General features: G+C 35.7%; 1 protein-coding gene across 2 annotated transcripts in view; it reads right to left on the bottom strand.

Annotated features, from left to right (window-relative positions):
* Positions 1 to 14702: 14702 nt before the first annotated feature.
* The window catches only part of C5H12orf50 (chromosome 5 C12orf50 homolog), a 32533-nt gene continuing 22091 nt past the window's right edge, over positions 14703 to 25144 (bottom strand). The window contains exons 8-13 of one of the 2 annotated variants that reach the window (XM_026398502.2): positions 22300 to 22407; positions 20932 to 21048; positions 19478 to 19582; positions 19034 to 19237; positions 17424 to 17516; positions 14703 to 14728 (exon numbers count right to left, since the gene is read on the bottom strand). In XM_026398502.2, coding sequence (XP_026254287.2) covers positions 14703 to 14728; positions 17424 to 17516; positions 19034 to 19237; positions 19478 to 19582; positions 20932 to 21048; positions 22300 to 22407 — 653 coding nt within the window. The remainder of the gene's footprint in view (positions 14729 to 17423; positions 17517 to 19033; positions 19238 to 19477; positions 19583 to 20931; positions 21049 to 22299; positions 22408 to 25144) is intronic. The other variant, XM_026398529.2, reaches the window with a different exon arrangement.

Raw genomic sequence — 25144 nt, 5'->3', positions numbered from 1 at the left:
TCTCTGAAACTGGGAGCCCTCAAATAAACCTTTTTCTTCTTCACAGTTTTTCCATTATGTCTTTCAGTCACAGCAGCAAAAAAAAGCTGACTAAAGCAATAGTTCATTGATTTATATGTTTGTTAATAATTTTCATTAAAATTTTGTAGATTTCTGTATGCAAGTTTTACAAATTCCTGTTAGTTTTATTCCTAATACTTTGTTTCTTGCTTTCATGAATATATCCATTTTTGCCTATATTGTTTATTTTAAATATGTGTACTAGTATGAAAAATGAAACTCATTTTTATGTACCATATAATTTTTATATATCATTTTATGTATCATTTATATCATTCTTATATCTAAAACTAGCCAAACTCTCCTAATACATTTAATAATTTGTTCACTAATGTTTATATATTTCTAAAGAGGCAATTATATCACTTAAGAATAATGATATTTCTTTCCTCAATTCCAATTGTTAGATGGTTTATTATTTTTCCTCATCTTATCATGTCTACAAAGCCCTTTAGTAAAGTGACAAATTAAGTCAGTGATAGTGAGAATCCCTTGTTTTGATCCTCAACTTAAAGGGAATGTTATCATTCACAACTGAATATGTTTATTTTAGAATTTTGCTGATACTCTTCTCAGTTTATGAGAGATTCCTTCTATTCCAAGTTTGGCAAGAGTTAATTGCATTCCACAAATGTTGATATGTAAAACTTTTATTATTCATTACTAAGCATATATTAATTTTCATTGCTTTCTTCTTTGACTCATGATTTATTTAGAATAGGAATGTGTAATTTAATTTCTACATATATGGATATCTTTATTCTTTGTTGATTCTAACCAAATTATATTATCACAAAAAAAGGTACACATAACAAATACTTTGAAACAAATACTCTGAAATTTGTTGAGACTTGATTTATGACCAACTCTGCAATTTCTATAAAAGGACCATGTATTTGTTTTGTTTTTAAATGCAACTTCTCCAGTTGTTAAACATAGTAGTTATATAGTTTTCTACTGCTGTGTAACAAATTACCATAAACTTAAACACTTAAAAACAAAATTCTAGTTTTAGCACATAGTTCTTATTCTGGTCAGAGGTATATGATGTGAGGAAAATTTTGCTTCCATTCTCATTCAGGCTATTGTCTAAATTCAATTCCTATAACTGTAGGACTGGGGTCCTTATTTCTTTGTTGGCTGTCAGTGGGGGCAACTGTCCTAGATATTACCCTTATTCTTTGCCATGTGACTCTATTTCCCAAACTAGTAATATAGACTCTCCTTTGCATTGTTTTCTGCACAATTCTTGTTTCATTCTATCTAGTATTTAATTATTACTCGATTAAATCAGATTCAACCATTATAATCTCCATTTCTCAAAGTCAACTATGCCATACATCAGAACCTACTGACAGGAGTGCTAACCCATCATTATCCATAGCTACAAGGATTACCCAGGACATGTGCACTGAGGTGAGAGTGACACTCTTAGGGAACATCTCACCATTCTATGTACAATAGTAGTCTAAATGTCATTACGTCCATCTTACTAATTGCTTGGCTAAAATCGTTTATGTCTTTGTTTGGGGGCATATAAAAATTTATTTGGTGCCTGAAAACAGCACTGTTTATAGTTGGTGAACAAAAACTTTTATCCATATGTGGTAATTATCTCTAGTAATATTTTTTTTTGTCTTTCTGTCATGATCTTTTACACAACATTAGTTTTCTTTTGCTTAGAATTCACCAGTATCAAATGTTCTATGTTGTAAAGTTTTACCTAGGTCCCCTTTTAAAACAACCTCTAGTTGAATATTAAAATTATTTATCAATTAGAATTTGCTACATTTATTTTGTTATTACTGATACATTTTACTTTTGCTATTTTATATGATTTTTATGTCCCTTTTTTTCCTTTTTTAAAATTCTTGTTCCATTTTATTCCTTCTAATTTTGCAGCAATTGGGTTTTCTTTTCTTGCAGTTATCCTAGAAATTTTAACATGTATCATTAATGTCTCAGCTTATATCATACCTTCCCCTTTTTGGCTGCAGCTGCTGTTGAGATTATAGTTCCATCTTGGTGTTTTTAAACTCACAAATTCACATGGCCTTTACTTTATGTAGCTATTATTTTCTTAAACAACAAGTTCATCATATTCTTTGATTACCATTTTTCACATGCCTCAGAATATTTTTGTAAATAACTTTCCTTTTTCCTGAAGAATATTCTTCATAAGTCACATTTTAGTAATCACAGAAAAAAAACTGTTTTAATACATTCTAAATTTATATTTTTCACAAATTCTTGGAAAATAACCTTTTTGTCTGAACTGATAATTATTTTCTTTCAGTGCATTGATTATTCTGCAGTATTCTGCAGTCATCTGGCTCTGTTGCTTTTTAGAGCTCAAATATCAGCATGATATTTCTTCCTTTGTAGGTAAAATGTCTTTTCTCTCAGACTACTTTAAGATGATACTTTTTGATGTACTGCAGTTTAAAGATGAAGGGTTTAGATGTGGGATGCCTTTTGTTCTTCCTTTTAAAAAAAAAATCCAATGGATTCTTGAATCTAAGAGTAGTGTTTTTCAACAACTGGAAATTTTCTAAACTTTCTGCTTATTGCATCTCTTACTTTCTTGTTATCTCCTCTGGGCAACACAAGTTGGCACTCTATTCCCCATCTCTTTCTACCTTTCTTTTACATTTTCAGTGTTTTAGTCTTTGTATACTACATTGTGGATAGTGTGTTCAAGCATATCCTTCAGTATACACTCTATTCAACAAGCCTTGAACCTTTCCCTACCCAACTCTTTATTATTCTACCTTCAAGTATTTACATTCTCATCTAAATATTCTATGGCTCCTTTTAAAATCTCTGACACCAATATCTTCTTATCAATTTGTCCTATTTTCAATACATTCTTTTTACCTTAAGTATTTCTCACGTGTCTTATTCTCATTTGTTATTCAATGGCTGTTTCTATACGTTTATTGTTTGCTTGTTTAATTTGTGTTTCTTGGAAATTTATCTCAATGATTACTTGAGGACTGAGTTTAATGACTATAGACCAAAAATGATTTCCATTTGCTTCATACAGGTAACCATAATTTGAGAACACTTTATACTAAATTTTTGACTTGAAGTTTTTTTAGGATATTCTAATAATGTGGATTCAATTCCCAAATTTAGCTGTAGAGAAAAGTTAAATCTTTAGATATGTTAAAGAGAGAAGTTATATATTAACACTCTCTCTGTCCTCAAGGCAAAAGTTCTTTTCCTGGTTCCCTTTCTAGTTCACCATTAAAGGGTCCTGGATTTTGTTGAGATTTAAATACTACCCTTACCCTCTCTTCATGTCCTATACTTTGTTTCTAATTTCCCCATTTGTAGACCACTTAAAATCAAACCCTATGGAGGGGATTTGTAGATACCTCAGGGTAAACGTGAGAGCTAATGCTTCCTTACACCTCTGGATTGCCTGTTTATCATTCTGGCCTCTGAGAAAGTCCCTTTCTTTCCTACCTGTTGAGAGCCACAGCCAAAGGGGCCCCAGCAAACTTCCAGCTGCCAGCAAACTTCCAGCTGCCGGCTGATGATTGGCTCACAGTGGCCCCAGCAACATCTAGCTGATTGGCTCCTCTGCGGTGATGTTCATTGGGCTGTTTCCCTGCCCTTCAGACTGCCAGCTGATGATTGGCTCACAGCGGCCCCAGCAGCATCTAGCTGATTGGCTCCTCCACGGAGCTGCTCATTGGGCTATTTCCCTGCCCTTTCAGACCACAGAGCTACTCATTGGGGGACTTCTTTGGCTCCGCCCACACGACCCAGCCAATCGGCCTCAAGAGCAGGAGGATTGTGGGAGGTGGTGAGTTTTGTGTGGGTGAGAGGCTTGTGGAAGCCAGGGGTGGCAGTTGGGCTCTGAGGGTTTTTTTTCCTGAGGAGCTGTTTTGTTTGGGGTTTGTAGTTCTAAAAATAAAGTTAGTTTCTTTTGACAAGTGGCTCCTGAATTGTGCCCAGCCAGACTGCGGCATTTGTGGTAAAAAGGTCACACAATTTTGACATTGTTTTATTATTTGTCTAGCTTGTTCCTTAGTTATTTTAAAACGCTTTTGTAAAGTATTAGCATTGACATGGAACCTTTTATGAAAATTTATAGCTTCTTCTAGTGTAGAGAAAATATGTATGTCATGTGTAGTTTTATCTGCTAAATCATTGCCCAAACTAAGGGCTCCAGGCAATCCTGTATGTGCCCTGATATGTCCTATAAAGAATGGATATTTTCTGTCCCAGATTAAACTTTGTATAGTGGAAAACAAAGAGAAAACAGTAGAAGAAGGGGAAATCCTACCAGCATCTTCAAGGGATACTATAGCATTAACTATATACTGACTATCAGAAAATAAATTAAATACAGAATCTTTAAACATCACAAAAGTTTGTAATACTGCATTAAGCTCTACCTTTTGAGCTGATTGTTTGGGTACTAAAAATGTAAAAAGTTTGATCAGGTGTAACTATTGCTGCTGTACCATTATTTGACCCATCAGTGAATATATTTGGAGCATTCATGATAGGTGTTTTTCTTGTCATTTTTGGAAAAATTACAGGATGCAATGACCAAAAAGACAATAAAGGATTAGATGGTAAGTGGTTATCAAATGAAACATTAGATTTGCACATGATTATTGCCCAAGTATTTAACTCATTAGCTAATTCATCAATTTGATTCATAGTATATGGAGTAATAATTTTATTGGGAGAAATTCCAAACACTGCCTTTGCTGTTTTTATTCCTTTGAGTATTAATTGTCCTACAGCCTCAGGATACCTAGTAAGAATAGTGTTAGGAGAATAAGATAAATGTATCCATAATAATGGACCTTCTTGCCAAAATACTCCTGTAGGAATATTTTTTTGTTGGTAGTACAATAAATAATAAAGGCAAACTTATATCAATTCTATCCAAATGCATATTTTCCATATATGTTTCAATAATTTTTAATGCCTTTCTTGCTTCAGGCGTTAACATTCGGGGTGAATTTGGATCTGATGGACCTTTTAGGATATCAAATAAAGGTCCCAATTCTCCTGTTGGAATACCTAGATAAGGCCTTATCCAATTTATGTCTCCTAATAACTTTTGAAAGTCATTAAGTGATTTGAGTTGATCTACTCGTATTTGAATTTTTGGTGGACGGACCATGGTTGAGGATAATAGAACTCCCAAATAATTAATTGGAAAATTTAATTGTACTTTCTATTGCTATCTCTAGATTATAATTTTTTAATAAGTTTGTAAGTGTGGCATAACATTCTAGCAATGTGTTTTTAGCTTTGTGTGCTAATAATATATCATCCATATAGTGAAATATTTGTAGCTCAGGATTTTGATTTCTAAGTGGCTGGATTACTTTGTTAACATAAATTTGACACATAGTTGGGCTGTTAGCCATCCCTTGAGGGAGTACTTTCCATTCATATCTCTGATCAGGACCTTCGTGATTTAGTGCAGGGATAGTAAATGCAAAACGTGGACTATCCTCAGGATGAATTGGAATTGAAAAAAAACAATCTTTAATATCTATAACTAAAACATACCAAGTTTTTGGCAAAGCAGACAATTGAGGAATCCCCGATTGAGCAGGTCCCATAATGACCATTTCATTATTAATGGCTCTTAAATCTTGCAATAATCTCCATTTACCAGATTTCTTTTTGATGACAAAAATGGGAGTATTATGGGGAGATACAGAAGGTTGTATATGTCCTTCCACTAATTGTTGTTTGACCAGATCATGGGCTACTTGTATCTTTTCTTTAGTCAAGGGCCACTGAGGAACCCATACTGGTCTTTCTGATTTCCATGTAATTTTTATTGTCTCAGTGGCCCTTTGTGAAAATCCAACCCATGTCTGTCTGTTCCTTGATTTATTTGTATTGGTGCTGCTATACCTTGTTCTTGTTTTTCTAATCTTTTTCCTTTCCTAAAACCTTGTCTAGCCATAATAGTGGGTGCATTTTGATTGATATTATTTGTTAATGTCAAACCTAATTGATCTAAGACATCTCGTCCCCATAAATTTACACGAAGATGATCCAATACATATGGCTGTATAGTTCCTTCACTTTCTTCAGGATCCTTCCAATCTAATACCATTGCACTTCTATCGGGATTAGTCGCCACTCCTAGGCCTTGAAGTGTTTGAGTGGCTTGTTGTAATGGCCAATGTTTTGGCCATTCTTGATGAGAGATGATGCTAAGGTCTGCACCTGTATCCAGTAGCCCATTAAATTCATGTCCTTGAATATTTAGTTTTAGCATGGGGCCAGAATCTAAATTTAAAGAAAGCATAGCCCAATCTACACCTGTGGAGCCTAATCCCTTGGAACCTCTTTCTACAGCATGACTGGAAAATTTATCATGTAGGCTTGGTATTATTAGTAACTGTGCTATTCTATCTCCTGGTGAAATTACTGATATACCCTTTGGAAAACTGGCTATAATTTTTATTTCACCTTCATAATCGGGATCAATTACCCCAGGACTTATCAAAAGTCCTTTTAGAGTAGAAGAGCTGCATCCCAATAATAAGCCTACTGTTCCTTTGGGAAGAGGTCCTTTCACCCCTGTGGGAATGATTTGAACTCCCATCTCTGGAGTTAGTACTGATCTGGCAGAGGCGCAGATGTCCAACCCTGCGCTCCCTCTGGTTTGTCTGATGAGGGATCTGATGTCCTGGGCACTACCCTGATGGGGTTGCTGGGGTTGCTGGGTTCCTCCAGTGCTCCGTATATTTGTGGTTTGGGGCCCCGGAGCATTGGGGCCCCCTGTCCATTTTTTGGCAACGGAGCCCGATGCCTTTGTCCACGATACTGTGGATAAACACCTTGTCCTTGTTCGTTTTTTGATAATGGAGTACCCTCTATGGTGGTTTGAGAACGGCATTCATTAGCCCAATGTCTCCCTCTACGGCATCGTGGGCAAATACCGGGTATTCTACTCCTTTGATACCTAGTTTTGTTAAACCTTCCTCCTATGGGGCAATTCCTTTTAAAATGTCCCGCTTGTTGACAATTGTAGCATGTTCTTGGCCTGGCATATAAAGCCTGTTTTACTGCAGCTGCCACAATTTGCCCTTGTTCATTAATGTCTCTGGCATCTAAAGCCTGTTTTACTGCAGCTGCCATGACTTGCTCTTGTTCATTAATGTCTCTACATAATTTAATATATGTGTTTAAATCTTCCTGTTTCCATGGTCTAATGATATCTCTGCACCAACGATTCGCTTGGTCATAAGCCAGTTGTTTTATTAATGGCATTGCTTGTTCTGTATTCCCAAAAACTCTGGTAGCTGTTTAAATAAGCCTATCTACAAATTCAGCGTAAGGTTCATTAGCTCCTTGTATTATCTTAGATAATTGACCTTGTAAACCTCCATGTCCTTGTAAAGTCTTCCATGCCTTAACTGCATCTACAGCAATTTGTAAATATATACCAGGATCATATGCAATTTGTTGTTGCCGATCCTCATAAGGTCCCTTTCCTAACAACATATCTAGATTTCTCTGAGGATAACCAGCTGCTGCATTTCGCCTAGCCGTCTCCTTGCAAAATTCCTCATTGGCAACCTTCCATAACAGGTATTGTCCTCCAGTTAGCACAGCTTTACAAATATTAGCCCAATCTGCTGGCGTCATGTTTAAGTTGGTAATGGATTCAACCAAGCTTACAGTGAATGGTGCTTGAGGACCATAGGTTGTTACAGCCTCTTTTAGCTCCTTCACTGATTTGAAATTTAAACCCTGGTAAATTCGCTGCCCTCCTACCTCAAATACAGGGCATACTTGAGATCCTGTCTCAGGATCCCAACTATCAACTGTGGGGGTTGGGAGTCTCCTAGCATATGGAGGTGGTGCTGTTGATTGGACACTTATGCCCTCTGGTGATAGAATGCTGTTAGTAGCAGTCTCCTGTAGAGGTGGTGCTGTTGGTTGGACACTTACGCTCTCTGATAGAAAGGTGTTATTAGCAGTCTCCTGTTGTAACTTTTCCCCTGATGGCTTTTTCTGCTCTAAACTTCCTTCCTCTGTCTCACTAGCTCGAAAGACCTTCTCTTTTACTTGAATCTTTATGTCTTCTCCTTCCTCTACCTTTGTCTGAACTGAAGGCTTTGGACCAAGCAAACCAGATACGTTCGTCCACAATGGCAATGTGCCAACTGGCAAAGTCCCTGGGTTGTTCTTTTCTATTCTTTTTAAATCTTCACCATGATGGTTCCATTGTGATATATCTAACAACTCCTCCTTAAAAAGCCATGGGCTACATTTTTGTATTATATCAACGAATGCCCTGACTGCTCTTGATTTTACTGGGAAGCCTCCTTGCTCTAACAATTTACTTAACACTCTTTCGGTTTGTTTTTTACTAATTGCTGATCCCGTATTTCTACTATAATACAACCCAGCAAGATAACACCAAACCAAACCAAGACAGAATGAAATATAGTTGGAACAATAATTCATTATATCAGCCTTTCTATCCTCCTGACATGTGCATCCGTCCTTTCTCCCTATCTGTTCCTCAGACGCAAATAGTTTTTCCTCAGATGTGAGCGGTTTTTCTTCCCTGTCACTCATCTCCAGGGACAGGCAAGTTAAAACAAAAATGAAGCAAAACAAAAGAGTAAACTTAGAATGGCTACCCATCCTCTCGCCCTGCCCTCAGGGGCGAGCAGTTTACTTACCCTCAGTCGCTCCCTGTGCGAGCCACCAAATGCCACAGTCTGGCTGGGCACAATTCAGGAGCCACTTGTCAAAAGAAACTAACTTTATTTTTAGAACTACAAACCCCAAACAAAACAGCTCCTCAGGAAAAAACCCTCAGAGCCCAACTGCCACCCCTGGCTTCCACAAGCCTCTCACCCACACAAAACTCACCACCTCCCACAATCCTCCTGCTCTTGAGGCCGATTGGCTGGGTCGTGTGGGCGGAGCCAAAGAAGTCCCCCAATGAGTAGCTCTGTGGTCTGAAAGGGCAGGGAAATAGCCCAATGAGCAGCTCCGTGGAGGAGCCAATCAGCTAGATGCTGCTGGGGCCGCTGTGAGCCAATCATCAGCTGGCAGTCTGAAGGGCAGGGAAACAGCCCAATGAACATCACCGCAGAGGAGCCAATCAGCTAGATGTTGCTGGGGCCACTGTGAGCCAATCATCAGCCGGCAGCTGGAAGTTTGCTGGCAGCTGGAAGTTTGCTGGGGCCCCTTTGGCTGTGGCTCTCAACACCTACCTGTTCCCCTGTACTCTGTTTTTTTCTAGATATGGAGTTTTTAAGGTATATTTTTCCAGGAAAGATTTTTCTGAGTGTATAGTTTCCATTCTGTTAGAAACATGTCTATATTTTAATTCTTTAACAATTAATTATATTTTCATAAAGGCTAAAATGATTGAGTAGTTATTATGTGTCAGAAACTAAGTTCTATCTATCTATCTATCTATTTATACCCTACAAATTTATGTACTAATCATCTCTCTCTGTCCTTTTCTCTCTTCCTCTCTCTCACTCAAACGTGCTCTCTCTCTCTCTCTCTCTCTCTCTCTCTCTCTCTCTCTCTCCCTTCTCTCTTCTCTCTTCTCTCTCTTCCCTCTCCAAGCCTCCCAGGCACTGCAGCCCTAGGAGGAGGAGCATGTATCCATGGTCCTGTGGAATTATTTCCCAGTTCAAATCTCCCAAAACACAGGGTTCATGCATTCCTGACCTAAGAACTATACTAGTTGGATCAAAGGAAAGAAGTCTCAGAGATGGTAATGTGATACCAGAAGAAAGTAGTATGAAAATACTTGAGGGGAAAATTACTACTTAATATCTTCTAGTACTAATACAGTATGAGCTTAAAAATCTAATCTAGATTAGATTTAACATTGGAGATTAGAAAACATACTAAACACATTTGAATGAGTCTTCCAAATTGTTCTTTGGTCAAAAGCAAAGATCATGGCCTCCATTACTTCTCACAAAATGATGCCCAAACCCAATGGCTTTCCGAAGGCTTCCTTAATAACCCAACAGTCCCATATTACAATAACCCCCTGTATTGCCTAAAGAGTTGTAGAATCAGGAATTGGGAATTATCTAAAGATTATACACTTATATGCTACATTTTCCACCTGAAACATTCTAAAAAATGTTACTTATACTGCCCCCTTCCTTCTCAGCCAAGCCTCTTTACTGTGAGGATAAATCCCTAGCAAAAGCCCAGACATATAGCTAGTATGATCTTTTCTGGCCTGCACAAGATTTGAATGAAAAGGAAAACCAAAATCAATCTGTGTTAAAATACCAAGTGTTAACAGAATTAACAGGACAAGATGAGCATTGGGATCACTGGATAGAAATTGTTCTTTTCCCCTGTTTAGTCCAACCACCATTACTTGCAAAGCTCAGAGCAAGATCGATTCTATGACCCTATATTTGATTCTAAACCATATATCTAAATATTTAAAAGTTATAAATCATGCTAACAAATACACCTACAAAATGATATAAGACCAGGTTTGATTTTAGAATTTAGAACTACTCACAATTTTACACTAGAAACTAGAAGCATGACAAGCCTCAGTTTCCTGGAATGAAGTATCCACCTTCTTGCTTCTTTTCTCATTCTTTATGGTGTTCCAAGGTTGGACAGACTCTGTGTACATGGAGGGAAGAACAGTCCTTCATCAACAGCTTCCCCATGGCCACTGTCTGAGAGTTACCCTGGGGAAAAGTCTATATAGCCCAGGAAATGGCCATACAGTGATCTCAACCATAAAATCCAGCCTCTCTCAGGTACTAGTGCACTCGGAGGAGCATGCTTTCATGACCTTGGGGAATCCTTGCCCAGTAAAGTCTCTCAAAACACAAGGTTCATGGAAATGAACTTGCATTCTTTGCCTAAAGGCTGTATCAGATCAATGGAAAGAAATCTCAGAGACAGGCACTAGATCCTTCAAGTAGTATTAAGTGCTTATTATATGCCAGGTTCAGGGCATGTAAAGAAGAAAAGACATTGCTCTTTCCTTAGAAATAACCATAACTTAATGGAAGAACTAAGCTAAACACTATGCATAATATAATTGCATAATGAAATGCAGGTGGATGTCCAAGTAAAAAAGTTCAACTCCAAAACTAACTTTCTCACACACATTTTTTCTGAGGAACACAAACACAATTTTTCTGCTTTGAAGCAAAGAACTGCTTCTTAAAATCTAGCAATTCATCATTAGCAATTCATCCTTCATCCCACAGGGGTACCAGAGTCAGGCTGGCCGTCACCTCATGTCACCTCATGCAGTGTTGTAAATCGGCATTCCTGCTCAAGGAAGAATGCTCACAGCAAGAAAAGTTTTACAAAATCAGTGACTACTCAATGTCAAGCTAAATTTTCAGGTGTGATATCTCATTCTACCTATTCCATACCTCCAATACGGCACACATAGCATTATAAATTATTAAATCACACATTGCGTCATTCATTATATTAGAAGTATTTAGAAGGAAAAGACTTTATCTCTGTAACATCTAGCAAAAGGCTTGATCTTAGAGGTTGCCCCTTTAACACTTGCTGAATGAATTTCAATTAAGTTTACACAAAGTAGGCTCTATTTTGAACGTAGTTCCATAAAAATTTTTATTTAATACAGTATAATTTTCTGATGTAATTATCCATGTTTTTTCTTGCATTGGTTGTCAGAAAACACAATATTGTGTAATATTCACAATATGCATATCTGGATATGTGAGAAACAAACAGGAAGTTAATTAACTTATTAATTAACTATTTGCTAACTTCCTAAACAAATAGGAAGTTATCTACACTAGTCTTTCTTTCTTTTTTTATTAGTTGCACATGACAATACAATGATCTTGACATATCATACATTTGAATTAAATGGGGTATAATTTCTCATTTTTCTCAGTGTACAGGTTGCAGAATCACATTGGTTATACAGACACATATATACATACAGCAATACTAGTGTCTATTTTATCCTGCTGTCCTTCCTATCTCCCCTTCCCCTCCCCTCCCCTCCCATCACTTCTACCTGAAGGCAAAGAGAAGGTAAGACTTGCAAGACTTATACATTTACCAGGAAGTATTCAGAAGTCACCCTCATATGTCCCTCTCAAAATGTGGGTGTTGACGTTCTCATCCCTAGCATCTTGTTTGGAGATAGTGTCCTCAAAGAGGTAACTGAGTTGAAATGAGGTCATTAGAATGAGTCCTAGTCAAATAGACAGGAGGAGTAAAGGGAGGGGAGAGGGTATGAGAGTAAGAAGGAGAATAGAATGAATTGGACATTATTACTCTATGTACATATATGATTACACGATTGGTGTGATTCTACAACATGTACAACCAGAAGAATGAGAAGTTATACTCCATTTGTGTAGACGTATCAAAATGCATTCTACTGTCAGGTATAACTAATTAGAAAAAATCAAAAACTATGACTTGTATCTTTATAAAAGGGGAAATTTGAACACAGAGACACACATAGAAGAAAGGTAATGGGAGTAGTACAGGAAGAAGACAGCCCTACTTAAAACCAAGGAGGGAAGCCTACAGCACATCAGATTCTCCCTGCACAGTCCTCAGAATGAATCAACCCAGCTGAGGCCTTGATGTCAGACTTCCTTCCCCCCAAACTAGGAGACACTCATTTTGATGCTCATTTTGGGGTATTCTGCCCTTGCAAATAATATACTAAGCATCTAATAAATGTTGTTATAATTTTTTTATCACTGCTGCATTCTGAAGAGTGGAATCATAGACCACCAGTGAAAAGTCATCGAAAGCATCTGCATGTGCCAAAAAAAGCAACTACCCAGCATTGGCTTTATGAAACTTAAGTTTAAAAGCTCTATTTATATATTCAGGAGTCAGCAAACAGGTTCTGTTGGCTTTTTTTTTTTTTTTGGTTGCCCACTTATTTTGTCATTTCCTATCTTTTTTTGGAATTTGCTATTTTCTTCCTTCTTTGTTAATAGTTTAGCCCCAATTACCTTTTTCCTAATCACAAATATAAAAACAGAGATGGTTAATACCATGTTCCACTTGACCCTTTAGACAAAGTTTATCAGAATGAAAGTTTCTATTTATTCAGAAGCAGCATGTATATAATCACATTCAGGCTGCCCTTCAGATTTTTCTCATTCCAATGGTTCTTCAGCATGCAGTAAAATCATGCACTGAGAATCTGCGCTTCAAGAAAAATATTTTGGAATGCCTTCTCAGAACTCTTTCATGTTCAGCAATATTTAATGCTTTAGAAGACACAGATCTGTTTGTTAAAGGGGATTATATGATGGCTCCTTCCTATCAGCTTCCATCCAGGCAGCTTTTTAACTCACCTATTTTATTACATGATGTCTCTCAAATTTGCTGGCACAGTGTATATTTCTATCTACCCTGCATGTAAACAAAATGATTATATCCAATGTTACTAAAAATAAGCATATGAAACATCATTAGAAGCCAGAAACTAGGTGGAATTACATCTTATAAGATATTCTTTAAAATAAAATATTTCTAAGAACATTAATTAGCCAATAAATATTGAACAAGGGGATACCAATAACCACAGTTTGCATGTACATATAAATACTTGTCACAAAGTCTTAGTAAATTTCTAAGCTTTAAGAAACTCTACAGTATAACACCACAAAATTATAAAAACATCACTTGAAAGCAATCCTTAGAGAGATTTTTTCATACTTTTTTTAAGTTTGAGGAACAAATTTTTTAGTTCTTGTTTCTGTCACTGTGCAGATGGTTAATTTTGACTGAAATTTTAAAACTAAATAAAACAATTATTATTCAAAATGCAAAATAAATGGAAATAAGTTTTCAAATGAAGTCACTTTTGCATTTATAAGCATTTATACTTCTGGAGTTATGGAAGTCTTAAAACTTCACTGTCTTTGGGGACACCATGTTATTAAATGTTATTTTACATGTCTTTTTCTCCATTGTTTTGTTTTCATGGAAGGAAAACATTTATTTTTCAGTTTTGAATGTAGCACATCCCAGCAGATATATTTTATAGTTACCAATTAAAAGATGGTGTTCAGCAACTACCCTGCATAATAAACCAACTTTGTCTCCTACCACACATCAAAGTGTAATTCTTTGAAATTCCTCAGATGTACTCATCATCAGACTGTAACCCTGAGGCTTCATTGAATTTGTTTATGATTTGTGTATTATTATTGCTTAGGGCCCAGCTTAAAATTTCGATAAAGTAAGAAAATGAGAGATTTCTTCCATTAAGAGTATTGCAAAATAGAGATCAAAGGCATAATAATTTTACTCCACAATCTGTACGATCTAACTTGGTTTATGATTAAAGAATGATTTTAATTCTCAAACTTTTAAACTTTATTAAATGTTTTGGTAATGCATTGAATAAATTCCAGACCTACATAAATACACAGGCAGCTGTTTGTAATTTGCATTTTTATCAGTTTTGAAAGAGCACAATGTACTTCCTGCATCTTATTTTCAGAATTTGCATTTTATCATCTTTGGCTATCCAGTATATAGTATGGAGTACTTGAATATCTCATTCTTTGAATTTTCATTGTTGATTGTAAATCAGATGATGGCTGGCACTTATCTCTTTTCTCATTTTTCTCTTCTCTCAACCTCCAAGTTTACTTGCTACCATTTCTTCTTGGCTCTAATAATAGAACACACAAAATATTTTATTTTCTTTTCCAGCCTTTTTCAGGACTTCAATAATCATATTTCCTTTCCTAATTACTTACCATAAAATCTAAAGGCAAAAAAAATTAAGCTTTTGCTTCTACTCATAAATTTTCAAAATGTCATTCAAACTTCATCAACTGCTTTTCAGTGCTTACTGAGTATTGAATTTAGAGGGAGGAGGAATGGAATGGAGATAATACTATATATAAGTCTGCACTCTGAGATATTCACAATGAACAGAATGAACATTCCATCATATAGAGACAGGCACTGCCATTCACGTCAGCTCGATCCCTATCAGAAAGGATATGTGGCCTTGAGGGAAAGCTGGCAATGAGAATGATGTCTCTAGTTGCCTTCAGCTCCTGGCCCTGATTCCCACAGACACTCAACAATTTCCTCTCCTTCTGCATTGTCCTCATAGAATCCAACAGCATTTTCCCAAAAGGCTCCTCTCACCCATTTACACTTCTCTGGCCTTGGCTGCCAGAGCCTTAGATGAACAGACTGGTGGCAGCTTGTGTTTTCTGCCTCCTTCCCTCTAGCAGTCCATCTGTCCCCTGGGAAATATTGAAATTGCTGTTCTGTGCCCTAGCAAGAACATATGGGGGAAAAAACACAAGCTAATCTTTCTCTTCATATTTTTTCAATGACAACAATTGGAAAAGATGAGTTCTGGAGTTACCTATTTCCCAATCAAAAGCAAATAAGAAAACAAAATTTATTTTATGATAGATTGTTAACTTTATAAACTAATTTATGACATCCATTTAATTTCTAGAAACTTAAGTCCGTGCATTCTTACTGATGTGGAAAATGTATCCAGCTCTTTTCACAAAAATTTAGTCCAACCCAAGTGATTTCTTAATCACTTCATTTTCATATTAAGTCACACATTTAAAATTTTTCTCAGGGGTTTCCTCCCTACCCCACCTCTTTGTTGTTGATACTAATTTCTGGTATTGGGACAAAGGGAAATGTCTGCTGCTCTGTGACAGCTAGGAAGAGAATATAATTTCAATAGGCTTGACTTGCCTGGGTCTTAAATGGAGGTTCCTCAAACTTTAATGTGTACCTAATCAACTGGAGATGTTGTTAACATGCAAATTCTGACAAAACAGGTCTGATGTGGAGATTCCACATTTCTAGAAAGCTCCCAGGTGATATCATTACAGTGGGTCCTCAGACCATACTTTAATTAACAAGGTGGTGATGCTGGGCTTGGTTTCTACTGATCTCTCTGGCAAAGACCATCAATTGAGATTATAGCTGCGTACCAACCCCCAACTCCAATTGTACTCAACAATAAGAACATCTTTCTGATTCTTCCCCCAATTCTTGTATGATTCATGTTTATCTGAGATGGGTAAGGAGAAAGCAATTGGGATACAAGAGTATTCATTGGTCAGGGAGACTACATCCTTTAATATTCCAAATATCTCCCACGCAGAAGGAAACCATAGGAGAAAATGCTGTATCTCAACAATTGCTAATTTCACTCAAGATGAGAAAATGCTGTATCTCAACAATTACTAATTTCACTCAAGATATTCATCTTTATCTCCTTCCCCACCCCAAATTAAATGCCATCATCACTTGAAAAACAAAGCTAAAAGAAAATATAGTCACTTAAATAGCCCTGCAACAGAGTTATTTTACAGAACATTATAATTTGGGAAAAGATAGGCAGGAAATAAAGACAGTTGTTTCCAGTGTATAATATATACATAGGTCTAAGAACTGAGTCACAGTTGCAGTCAAAAAAGTTTTCAAGAACTTACAGTTCAGTTATCACTTTGGGAAAGGGAAAATGTGTATTCTGGATGTGTTCTGGTTCCTTCCAGGAAGCACTAATAAAAGAGCTTATAGATTTCAGACTATTTTGAAAATTCTGGGATACTTGTATAGATAAGAGAGCTCCATGTCTGAAAATTTTTTTGAAAGATTCAGTTGTCTGAGAAGCAATTAAATTTTATTCTGTGTAGTTTTCCAAATCTACTGCCCACTCCCTTTCAAGCTAGGAAAAGACAGAAAGCTATTTAACAAAAGATCAACCTCAAGTCAGGACTCCTACAATCCTCTGCCCTGAGGAGGTTCCTGGGATCCCCAATTCCCTCCTATAGCACAAAGTACTACCAGGTGGAAAGCTCAGTTACTTGGTACCTTCTGGCTGAGAAAATTCATCTTGGATGCCCTGTCATCCAAATCAGTCTATATTTGTCTATGGTAGATATATAGCAAGGCTTTGCCTCTTATTTGTGCCACAATATGGTTTAATATGTTTGTCTTGTAGTGTAGCAAAGGATACATCTAAACATTGTATACAACTGCTGCACCTACTATTCCTGTTGATAAGGAAAATAATTACATCAAAAGTTTTTCTGATAACAGGCAAAGAGACGGTGGGAATGTAGCTCAGTGGTAGAGTGATTTCCTAAGCATGCATGAGGTCCTGAGTTAAAAAAAATTGGCAAAGAGGAACACAATAAAACAAGGTAAAATTAAATTGCTAATAGACAAGAGAACTTCAAAACTCCAAGTAACTAAGTGTGCATATATATCTTGAAAGTTGTATTCATTTAAATTTTTCTCTAAAATATTTCTTGAACTTAAAAAACTTGTCATTCATTTTCAGAATCACATGATACCTTAAAGTAAATATTTACCTGGATATATTTTTTCAGTTTTTGAATAAGGTTTTGAAAAAGGAATTCGTTTTCGCCAGGCTGAACCATTATATGAAGTTGACATATATTTGTCTGAAAAAATAAAAGAAGACTGCTACTAAATATTCTCTAACTTTAAAATCATATTCCAAGGGTGTTTCAAAATTACAAACATCTCAATGGTGAAGCTATTCTCCGAATATTTCATTTTACCATTTTGAAGCTATGGCATCAGGGATATAAATGAGACCACTGAAGCTATCACTGATCATGGTTATGGATCTCTTAATTGACTATCCCATTCCTCAAATAAGGTTCTCTCCCATGAGGCAAGCTGGAGAAGAAGGTGATGTCTGGATACAACCAAAATATTTCACTGCCTTGCTTTATTGTAATTTAACATAAAATCTTGCTACTTTTGTAGAGCTTTATTTTTTTTAAATGCGGTACAGCCCAAGTCATGTTTCCTTCCATGAACTGATTTCCAACACTTATATTTGTGTTTGCATGTGTTACTATGAAGCTGTGGTTCTCAAAGCATGGTTGGTAACAATAAAAAAATTTGCTTTTTCCCCTTGTCGACATTTGCATTAATGATGTAAAACCAAAAACATCATTGAGTATAATTACTGGCACCTTCACAAAAATCTAGATCCTAGCAACAAACTGTTCTATTACTTGTATTCTTTTCAGCCACCCACTTAGAGTAAAGTAGTAATAAAATAATTTTATATTATTTTTAATATATTATTTATTATTTTATTATTATTATTATAAAGAAAACTAAGGGGCAGTTTCACCTAAGAACTGACATCTATATGTCAGTTTATTCTAAAAATGAATAGAAAATACTTTAAAGCTAGCTTCTTATTTAAGTTGTTGAAGAATCTAAGAGTCTAAGATTTTCGAAAGTATATAACATTTGAAACTTCACCAACGACACTGTGAACATGGAAAGACAGAAACATGAAATTAAAGAATGTTAAGTGGCATTTTTTGTTAGATTGAGATAAATGAAACCCAACTTCAAAACAGCAAAATTCCTCTGAGACAGGGAGAAAAGAGATTTGGTTCTCTATCCCCTGTGGCCTTGTTCTTCCTGACATACACTATGACTTTGCCTATTACATGATGAAATGATTTAGAAGCAATCTGTGCATGGTGGGAGAGATGAGAGGTTGTCAACAATATTGCAGTTAACCCCCAAAGTAACCCTTTCAGAAAGTAATCATGAAGGCCTAAAGAATAGCCTGACAGTGATAACTGAACAATGCAGTTAGTGGAACAAGAAAATGTCAACCATTAAAAAACAATCCCCCCTGGTGAAATGAAGCTGTCCGGGGGGAACAAAGTACAGTGTTCTGAGGCATAACTCCAGGGAGGTACCATGTCAAGTCATCTGCACCCAAAGTGAGTTTTCTTCCATAGCCTTTAAATCATGTGCATCACTGCACAGGGAAGAAATCCTCCCTCTCCTTCACATGTTATGATGACAACCCAGAAAAAGAAGAGGGGGATGGGGTATAGTAGTGAGGATTAGCCAATCCATCAGGAAATTCCATGGGAATGCAATCACAGACACAGTAAACCACATCAGTCAAGAGCCTCACCTGAACAGAGGTTGAGTTTGGGTTCCTTGTTAACATCAGCTTTATGGTAGGATCCATTCGGGGGTCTGCTGCGGGGCGGTGCATTCAGTGGGACAGTCCTGACAGCATCTCTTTGCACGTGGATATAAGCTGAATTCTCAGCATTTCGGTTTTTATTATTATGATGGTAACTCATTTTATTTTTGGGATTTGGGACCTGTACAGCTATAAAACAAAAGTGAGGGATAAAACTGGCTTCACATCCATAAAAAGTATATTGTACTTTTAGTATTTGATAGTATAATGGAAGGCAACATAAGCTAAAAGAATTAAGTTTAGAGGAGTTAGGTTGATGTCTAACATTTATGGTACATGACAGTAAGCTGTTTTCCACAAAGAACATATTTGATATCTAACCACTTTTTAAATGACAATTTACAAACATGAAATATATTGACCCTTTACCTCTCTGCATTCCAGAGCCAGGAAAGTTCTTTGGTTCATCATAAATCCATTTTCTTTTTTTCACACCTTTAAAATGAGGCTTCCTCACTGGCTGGACATCATTCACTTAGAGAAGATACAAATTTTTACAGTTTTTAAAGAGATTGTTTCATGTGAAAGTCACTGTAGGTGTTAATTAGATATCTGTGCAGTCAAAAACCAAGCAAGAAAAAAAAATGGACCACCCCAATACTTTACTTTTTAAAACAAAGGGTGATATTTACTGTTAAGTGACACAAAACAAACTATCTTGTAAATGGATGACAAAATCCTCAACAAGCAGCTTTCCTTAAAAAAAAAGCTTCCTTCCTAAGGCCTGTGTGGATTCTTTTAAAAGAACATAAAAATGCATCCCAAATATAACTATAAATTTCATTTTTATAGTGCTATTTTTAAGTAATTTTTCCAACATAAATCTTTTTGTATTCTTTTAGTCCAAAAGCCTTTTAAAGCCTTAAGAAGTTGAGTATACAAGGGATTTGGTCAAACTACTGAAAAATCAGAATTTGTAATACTAAATTCATAAATTTTTCACTTTTTACTTGCATCTTTTTACATCAAAGTTTTATATGAGTTTTTAATTTTTCAGGAATTTCTAAGTTAAATATTTCCAGGGAAGCTTACAATCATTTTGTAGATGGAGACATTCTGTTATTCACAAGTGTCTACTGAGCAAAGGAAATGAATATCAATCACACTGTGTAGATTACACTTGCTCTCTACAGTAGACTGATAAACCTGTCTTTGCCCTAGCTCTCGACCTCAGTTTAAGTTTTAAGCCCTCAATGAAGCTCTGATTTACTGCCTCCTCCTCAATATCATGTCCTGCCTCTGTTTCCAAGCTCTCAGGCCTGGGAGTTAGAAATTGTATTTTTAACAAGTGCCACTACACCAAACATGGTTTCCTAGGAAAAGGCATAATTGTTCCCCTTCAGTGTCTCACTGGAAACCAAAATTATTTTAGGGGTTCAAGAAATGAAATAAGGGCCAGAAGGAAACAAGAAAGGAATCAGGAAGATTCACAAGTCTTAATGTATAAAGAGAAATAGTTCAGAGTATTGAATAGCAAGAATAAACAAAATCAGGAAAAACAATCCAAAACCCAATGTATTGCCAATATATTTCCCTACATGGAAAATTGTAAATGTTATATACTACTGAATCTTCTGAAAGTAGTATGTTATTATTTTAACGTCTATATTAAACTAGTGGGAAAGCATAAAATTTACTAGGACCTACTTCACGATTCATTGTTAGAATTAATACAGGAATACTTTGTCCTTAATTCTCAGTCCTGAATAATTTTCAAACCATCTCTTTTTTTTCTTTTTAAAATTCTATTTCAAATAAGCAAAACAAATCCACACTAAGACACATATATTTAAGGCCTAAAAGTGATAGAGCTAATGTCTCACTTGAAGAGGGGTCCTCTCTGCACTTCATACTGATATTCTCAGTAGCATTTAATACATGCGTTGTAGGTACTAGTCGGGTAGTTAGGGAACGCTTTGGATGAGGACTGTCCTTGTTATCTTTTAAAGCAAATTAAAAAAATAAAATGTCAATATTAGTAAAAGAAGCATTTCAGTTGGTATTTCAGTTTTCAAACATTATATGGGCACACCTCTTTAGAAATATAAATGTATATTAATTTTTAGAAAGTGTCATTAAAATTTCCTAGTTGCCAGACTGTACCTCAGATATTACTGATAAAACTCTGGAATGACATGCATTATTCTTCCATACATAAATAACATAATAGTGGCAATAATTTTAATGTTTTCATGCAAAAGAATTAAAAGGTTGTTAATTTTACAAGTGGGTCCATTTATAATTGACTTTCTGAAAAAATAATTTAAATGTAACAACTTTTATTTGCTCTATGCTTTGGAGCGGGACTATCCAATTAGCTCTCTACAATGATAAAAATGTTCTGAATCTATGATGTTCAATATGGTAGTCACTAGCTACATGTGGCTACTAAACACTTGAAATGTAACTGAAAACTGAATTTTTAATCTTTTTAAATTTAATTAATTTAAATGTAAACAGTCATATATAACTGATGCCTCTCATATTAGTATAGTTTTTAAAGAGTTTCTTTGATAAATTGGACAAAACTTTTCCAACTCTGATCAGAAAGGTAAAGAGATTAATATGACTTTTCATTAAAATATTTTAACACAAAAAACTTTATGCTTGAAGATATTTAATAGTCAGCAAAAAAAAGTAGATGAGATGGGTTTACATTTTATAATAATTATAGAAAATGTGAATCCCTCTAATTTGAGGTTAGCGGTACATTTTGGCTGGGTCTAAGAAAGGTGCTCAAGCAGAGAGGCTCCCAAGTACAGTAAAAGCAGCATAGAACTATTGAGGATAGATTTTGTTGTTTCTCTCAAATATTTATAAACTACAGTTGGCACTGATCACACTCAAAAAAAAAATTCAGTCATTCTGCTATAAGTTGGGAAAAGAAAACTGAAAAAGGATGTGGTATTATATTCTAAGATAATCAATAACTTTAGAGCTAGCAAGGCTCCTAAAAATTATGTAGCCCAACAGGCTAATTTTTTAGAGTAGGAAATTGAGGCTAAAAATGTTTAAATTCCAAGGTTAAACAATTAGGGATGGAGCCAGGACTGGAACCTCACTCCTACTCAGTGGATACTGTGATTTATTACTTTCCCCTCTTATACTGGTGTTTCTATAACAATCAAGCTTTATGTTTAATTTACCTATCCAAATTACAAATGGGTCAATATTATTGAATGATTCATTACCTTTATTATTTGAACATTTTGGTGTGGTGATTTCCTTCTCTTCACTTAAAGCTTCACTTTCATCTACTCCAAGAAATATGATCCTTTGTGGAACATAACAGTCACCTCCTAAGACAAAAACTTACTGTCAGAAGCAAAATGGCAAAAAGTGATACAAAGCTACCTTTCAACACAAGAATATCCTCCACAATATCCCTTTGTCTGCTTTTGTTTAAATACTTCAGTGATGCCATCCCTATTCTCTACATGTATCAAAAATGCTTACATGAATATATAAGTATTAATGTGTAGGTATAACTGAATACCCAATATACAAACTTACATATAGAAAATTGCAATACAATGTACATATTCCACAAAATTAATTCCCCTTTAACTTATAACAATCTTTTACAGCTACTCAGAGTAAATACCCATAGTTGCTTTAAATATTACTTACATACAAAATTTTCAGATCCTTCACCACACAAGTTACCCTTTCTTAAAATCAAATATTTATTTCAAATAACCTTCTTTAAAAATAACACCCATATCTAGACTAACCTGTGGAAAAACCAGTGGAAGTAACAGAATAACAGCTGATATTTATGGAGCATTTTTCTATGTGTCAGACCCTCCACTGAGTACTTTCAATGACTCATCACATTTAATTATATTTCTATACTACTCTTAATAATTCAGTATGGACTTACCTTAGCTATTTGATAGTGGAAACACATTACTGAATTTTTTTGAAACATTGAGGGCAAAAAAAATCACTTTTATCCCCTCACAAACTATATCATGTCAGGTCTTCCCCAATTTGAAGTCACCATTAAGGTCTTTCTTGAACCTAAATGTAAGACTTTCTGTTTATCACTGCTTGTTTGAAAGATTTGGCTCATTGTTCTAGCATATTAACTTCTAGCATCTGCAAGTTTTCCAAACATGTCTCCGTTAACCCAGTCACTCAATATATTCAATACATTTAAACATACAATCATTTATTATATAAGTATTTTCTGAATTCACACCATGTGCCAGACATTCTGCTTCAAAAAATTATCTGTGGTAATTGATTATACTTGGTTATTGGCCTCATGAAGCTTACACCAAAACAATGATAAAAATTTCAGAACAGAATCTGGTTTCTTCCATGAGCAAATGGCTTGCATAAGAAGAACTTTCCTGCCAAAAGCAATTACAAAATATCCAAAACAGATTGGAAAACAACCCACTGCACAGAACTGTAATGTCTGAGAGCAACAGAGGCACACATGTAAATTTCACATCTCCTTGACCCTGGTTTTCTTTTTCCATGAAGGTATTTCTAATTCATTATGCAGGAAAATACATTCCAAGAAGAAAGTGACTAACCAACTACTAAAGAGAAAGAGACCAAAGTTCAGGTGGCACAGTGGCTTCAACCTGGGGGGAAGTCTGACAAAAGTAAAAAGAGCAAAGAAGCACCCCTGAAAAACACACACTCCATGCTTTCCATACACAAAGTGGGACCCCAGAAAACTAGCAAATGAGCATCCAGGAGGCTAATGAACTGGTCAGAGATGTTGGCAACTGCATAGTACTTTGAAGGCAAAATTTGGAGTTCAAGCTTCCCTAGAGTAGAGAGATCTTGGCAAATATGGAGGCTCTCATTACAAACCCAGAAATGTAATGTTTTAGGAATAAAAGTTTTGCCCTCAGAATAAGGACCTTATCTCAAAAGAAAAAGTAAATAGTACATAATCTACTACACATCATTCCTGATAAAGCCTAAAACCAAACCATGACATAATTGAGGTAGCCTGCTCATTCATAGTTTAGCTGCCTGCAGGAAAAAAAAAAAAAGTTTCCCTGTGGGAAAACCTCATTCATACTCTACATATCATTATTATCCACAATGTTCAACATGTAATTAAAATTAGAATGTACATTAAGAAACAGAACAATTGACCAAAAACCAGAAGATGAAGTATATCCTCCTAATAGGGAACAACAGAAAGTTAGAAAAAATAATGACTAATATCCAAAAATGACTGATGGGGAATTTAATCAGACAATTCACACAATTATCAAATAGAAAGTATCATTTATACACAATGGAGTATTACTCTGCATTAAAAAATGACAAAATCATAGAATTTGGTGGGAAATGGATGGCATTAGAGCAGATTATGCTAAGTGAAGCTAGCCAAGCCCTAAAAAACAAATGCCAAATGTTTTCTTTGATATAAGGAGAGTAACTAAGAACAGACTAGGGAAGAAGAGCACGAGAAGAAGACCAACATTAAACAAGGAGGAGAGGTGGGAGGGAAAGGGAGAGAGAAGGGAAACTGCATGGAAATGGAAGGAGACCCTCAGGGTTATACAAAATTACATACAAGAGGAAGTGAGGGGAAAGGGAAAAATAATACAAGGGGGAGGAATGAATTACAGTAGAGGGGGTAGAGAGAGAACAGGGGAGGGGAGGGGAGGGGAGGGGGGATAGTAGAGGATAGGAAAGGCAGCAGAATACAACAGACATGAGTATATCAATATGTAAATCAATGGAAGTGTAACTGATGTGATTCTGCAAGCTGTATACGGGGTAAAATGGGAGTTCATAACCCACTTGAATCAAAATGTGAAATATGATATATCAAGAATTATGTAATGTTTTGAACAACCAACAATAAAAAAAAATACATGGAGTTAAAAGCAGAGATGAATAGGATTACTAAGCAGGACAAGAAGTTGGCAGAGGGGCAGGGGCTGGGGCTCAGGGATAGAGCACTCGCCTAGCACATGTGAGGCACTGAGTTCAATCCTCAGCACCACGTAAAAATAAATAAAATGTACAATTAAAAAAATAAACAAAAAGAAGTTG

This window comes from Urocitellus parryii, chromosome 5 (assembly GCF_045843805.1).
Source record: "Urocitellus parryii isolate mUroPar1 chromosome 5, mUroPar1.hap1, whole genome shotgun sequence".
Classification (NCBI taxonomy): Eukaryota; Metazoa; Chordata; class Mammalia; order Rodentia; family Sciuridae; genus Urocitellus; species Urocitellus parryii.
Note: the sequence above shows the minus strand (reverse complement) of the source record. Positions and strands in the feature narration are given on the sequence as shown.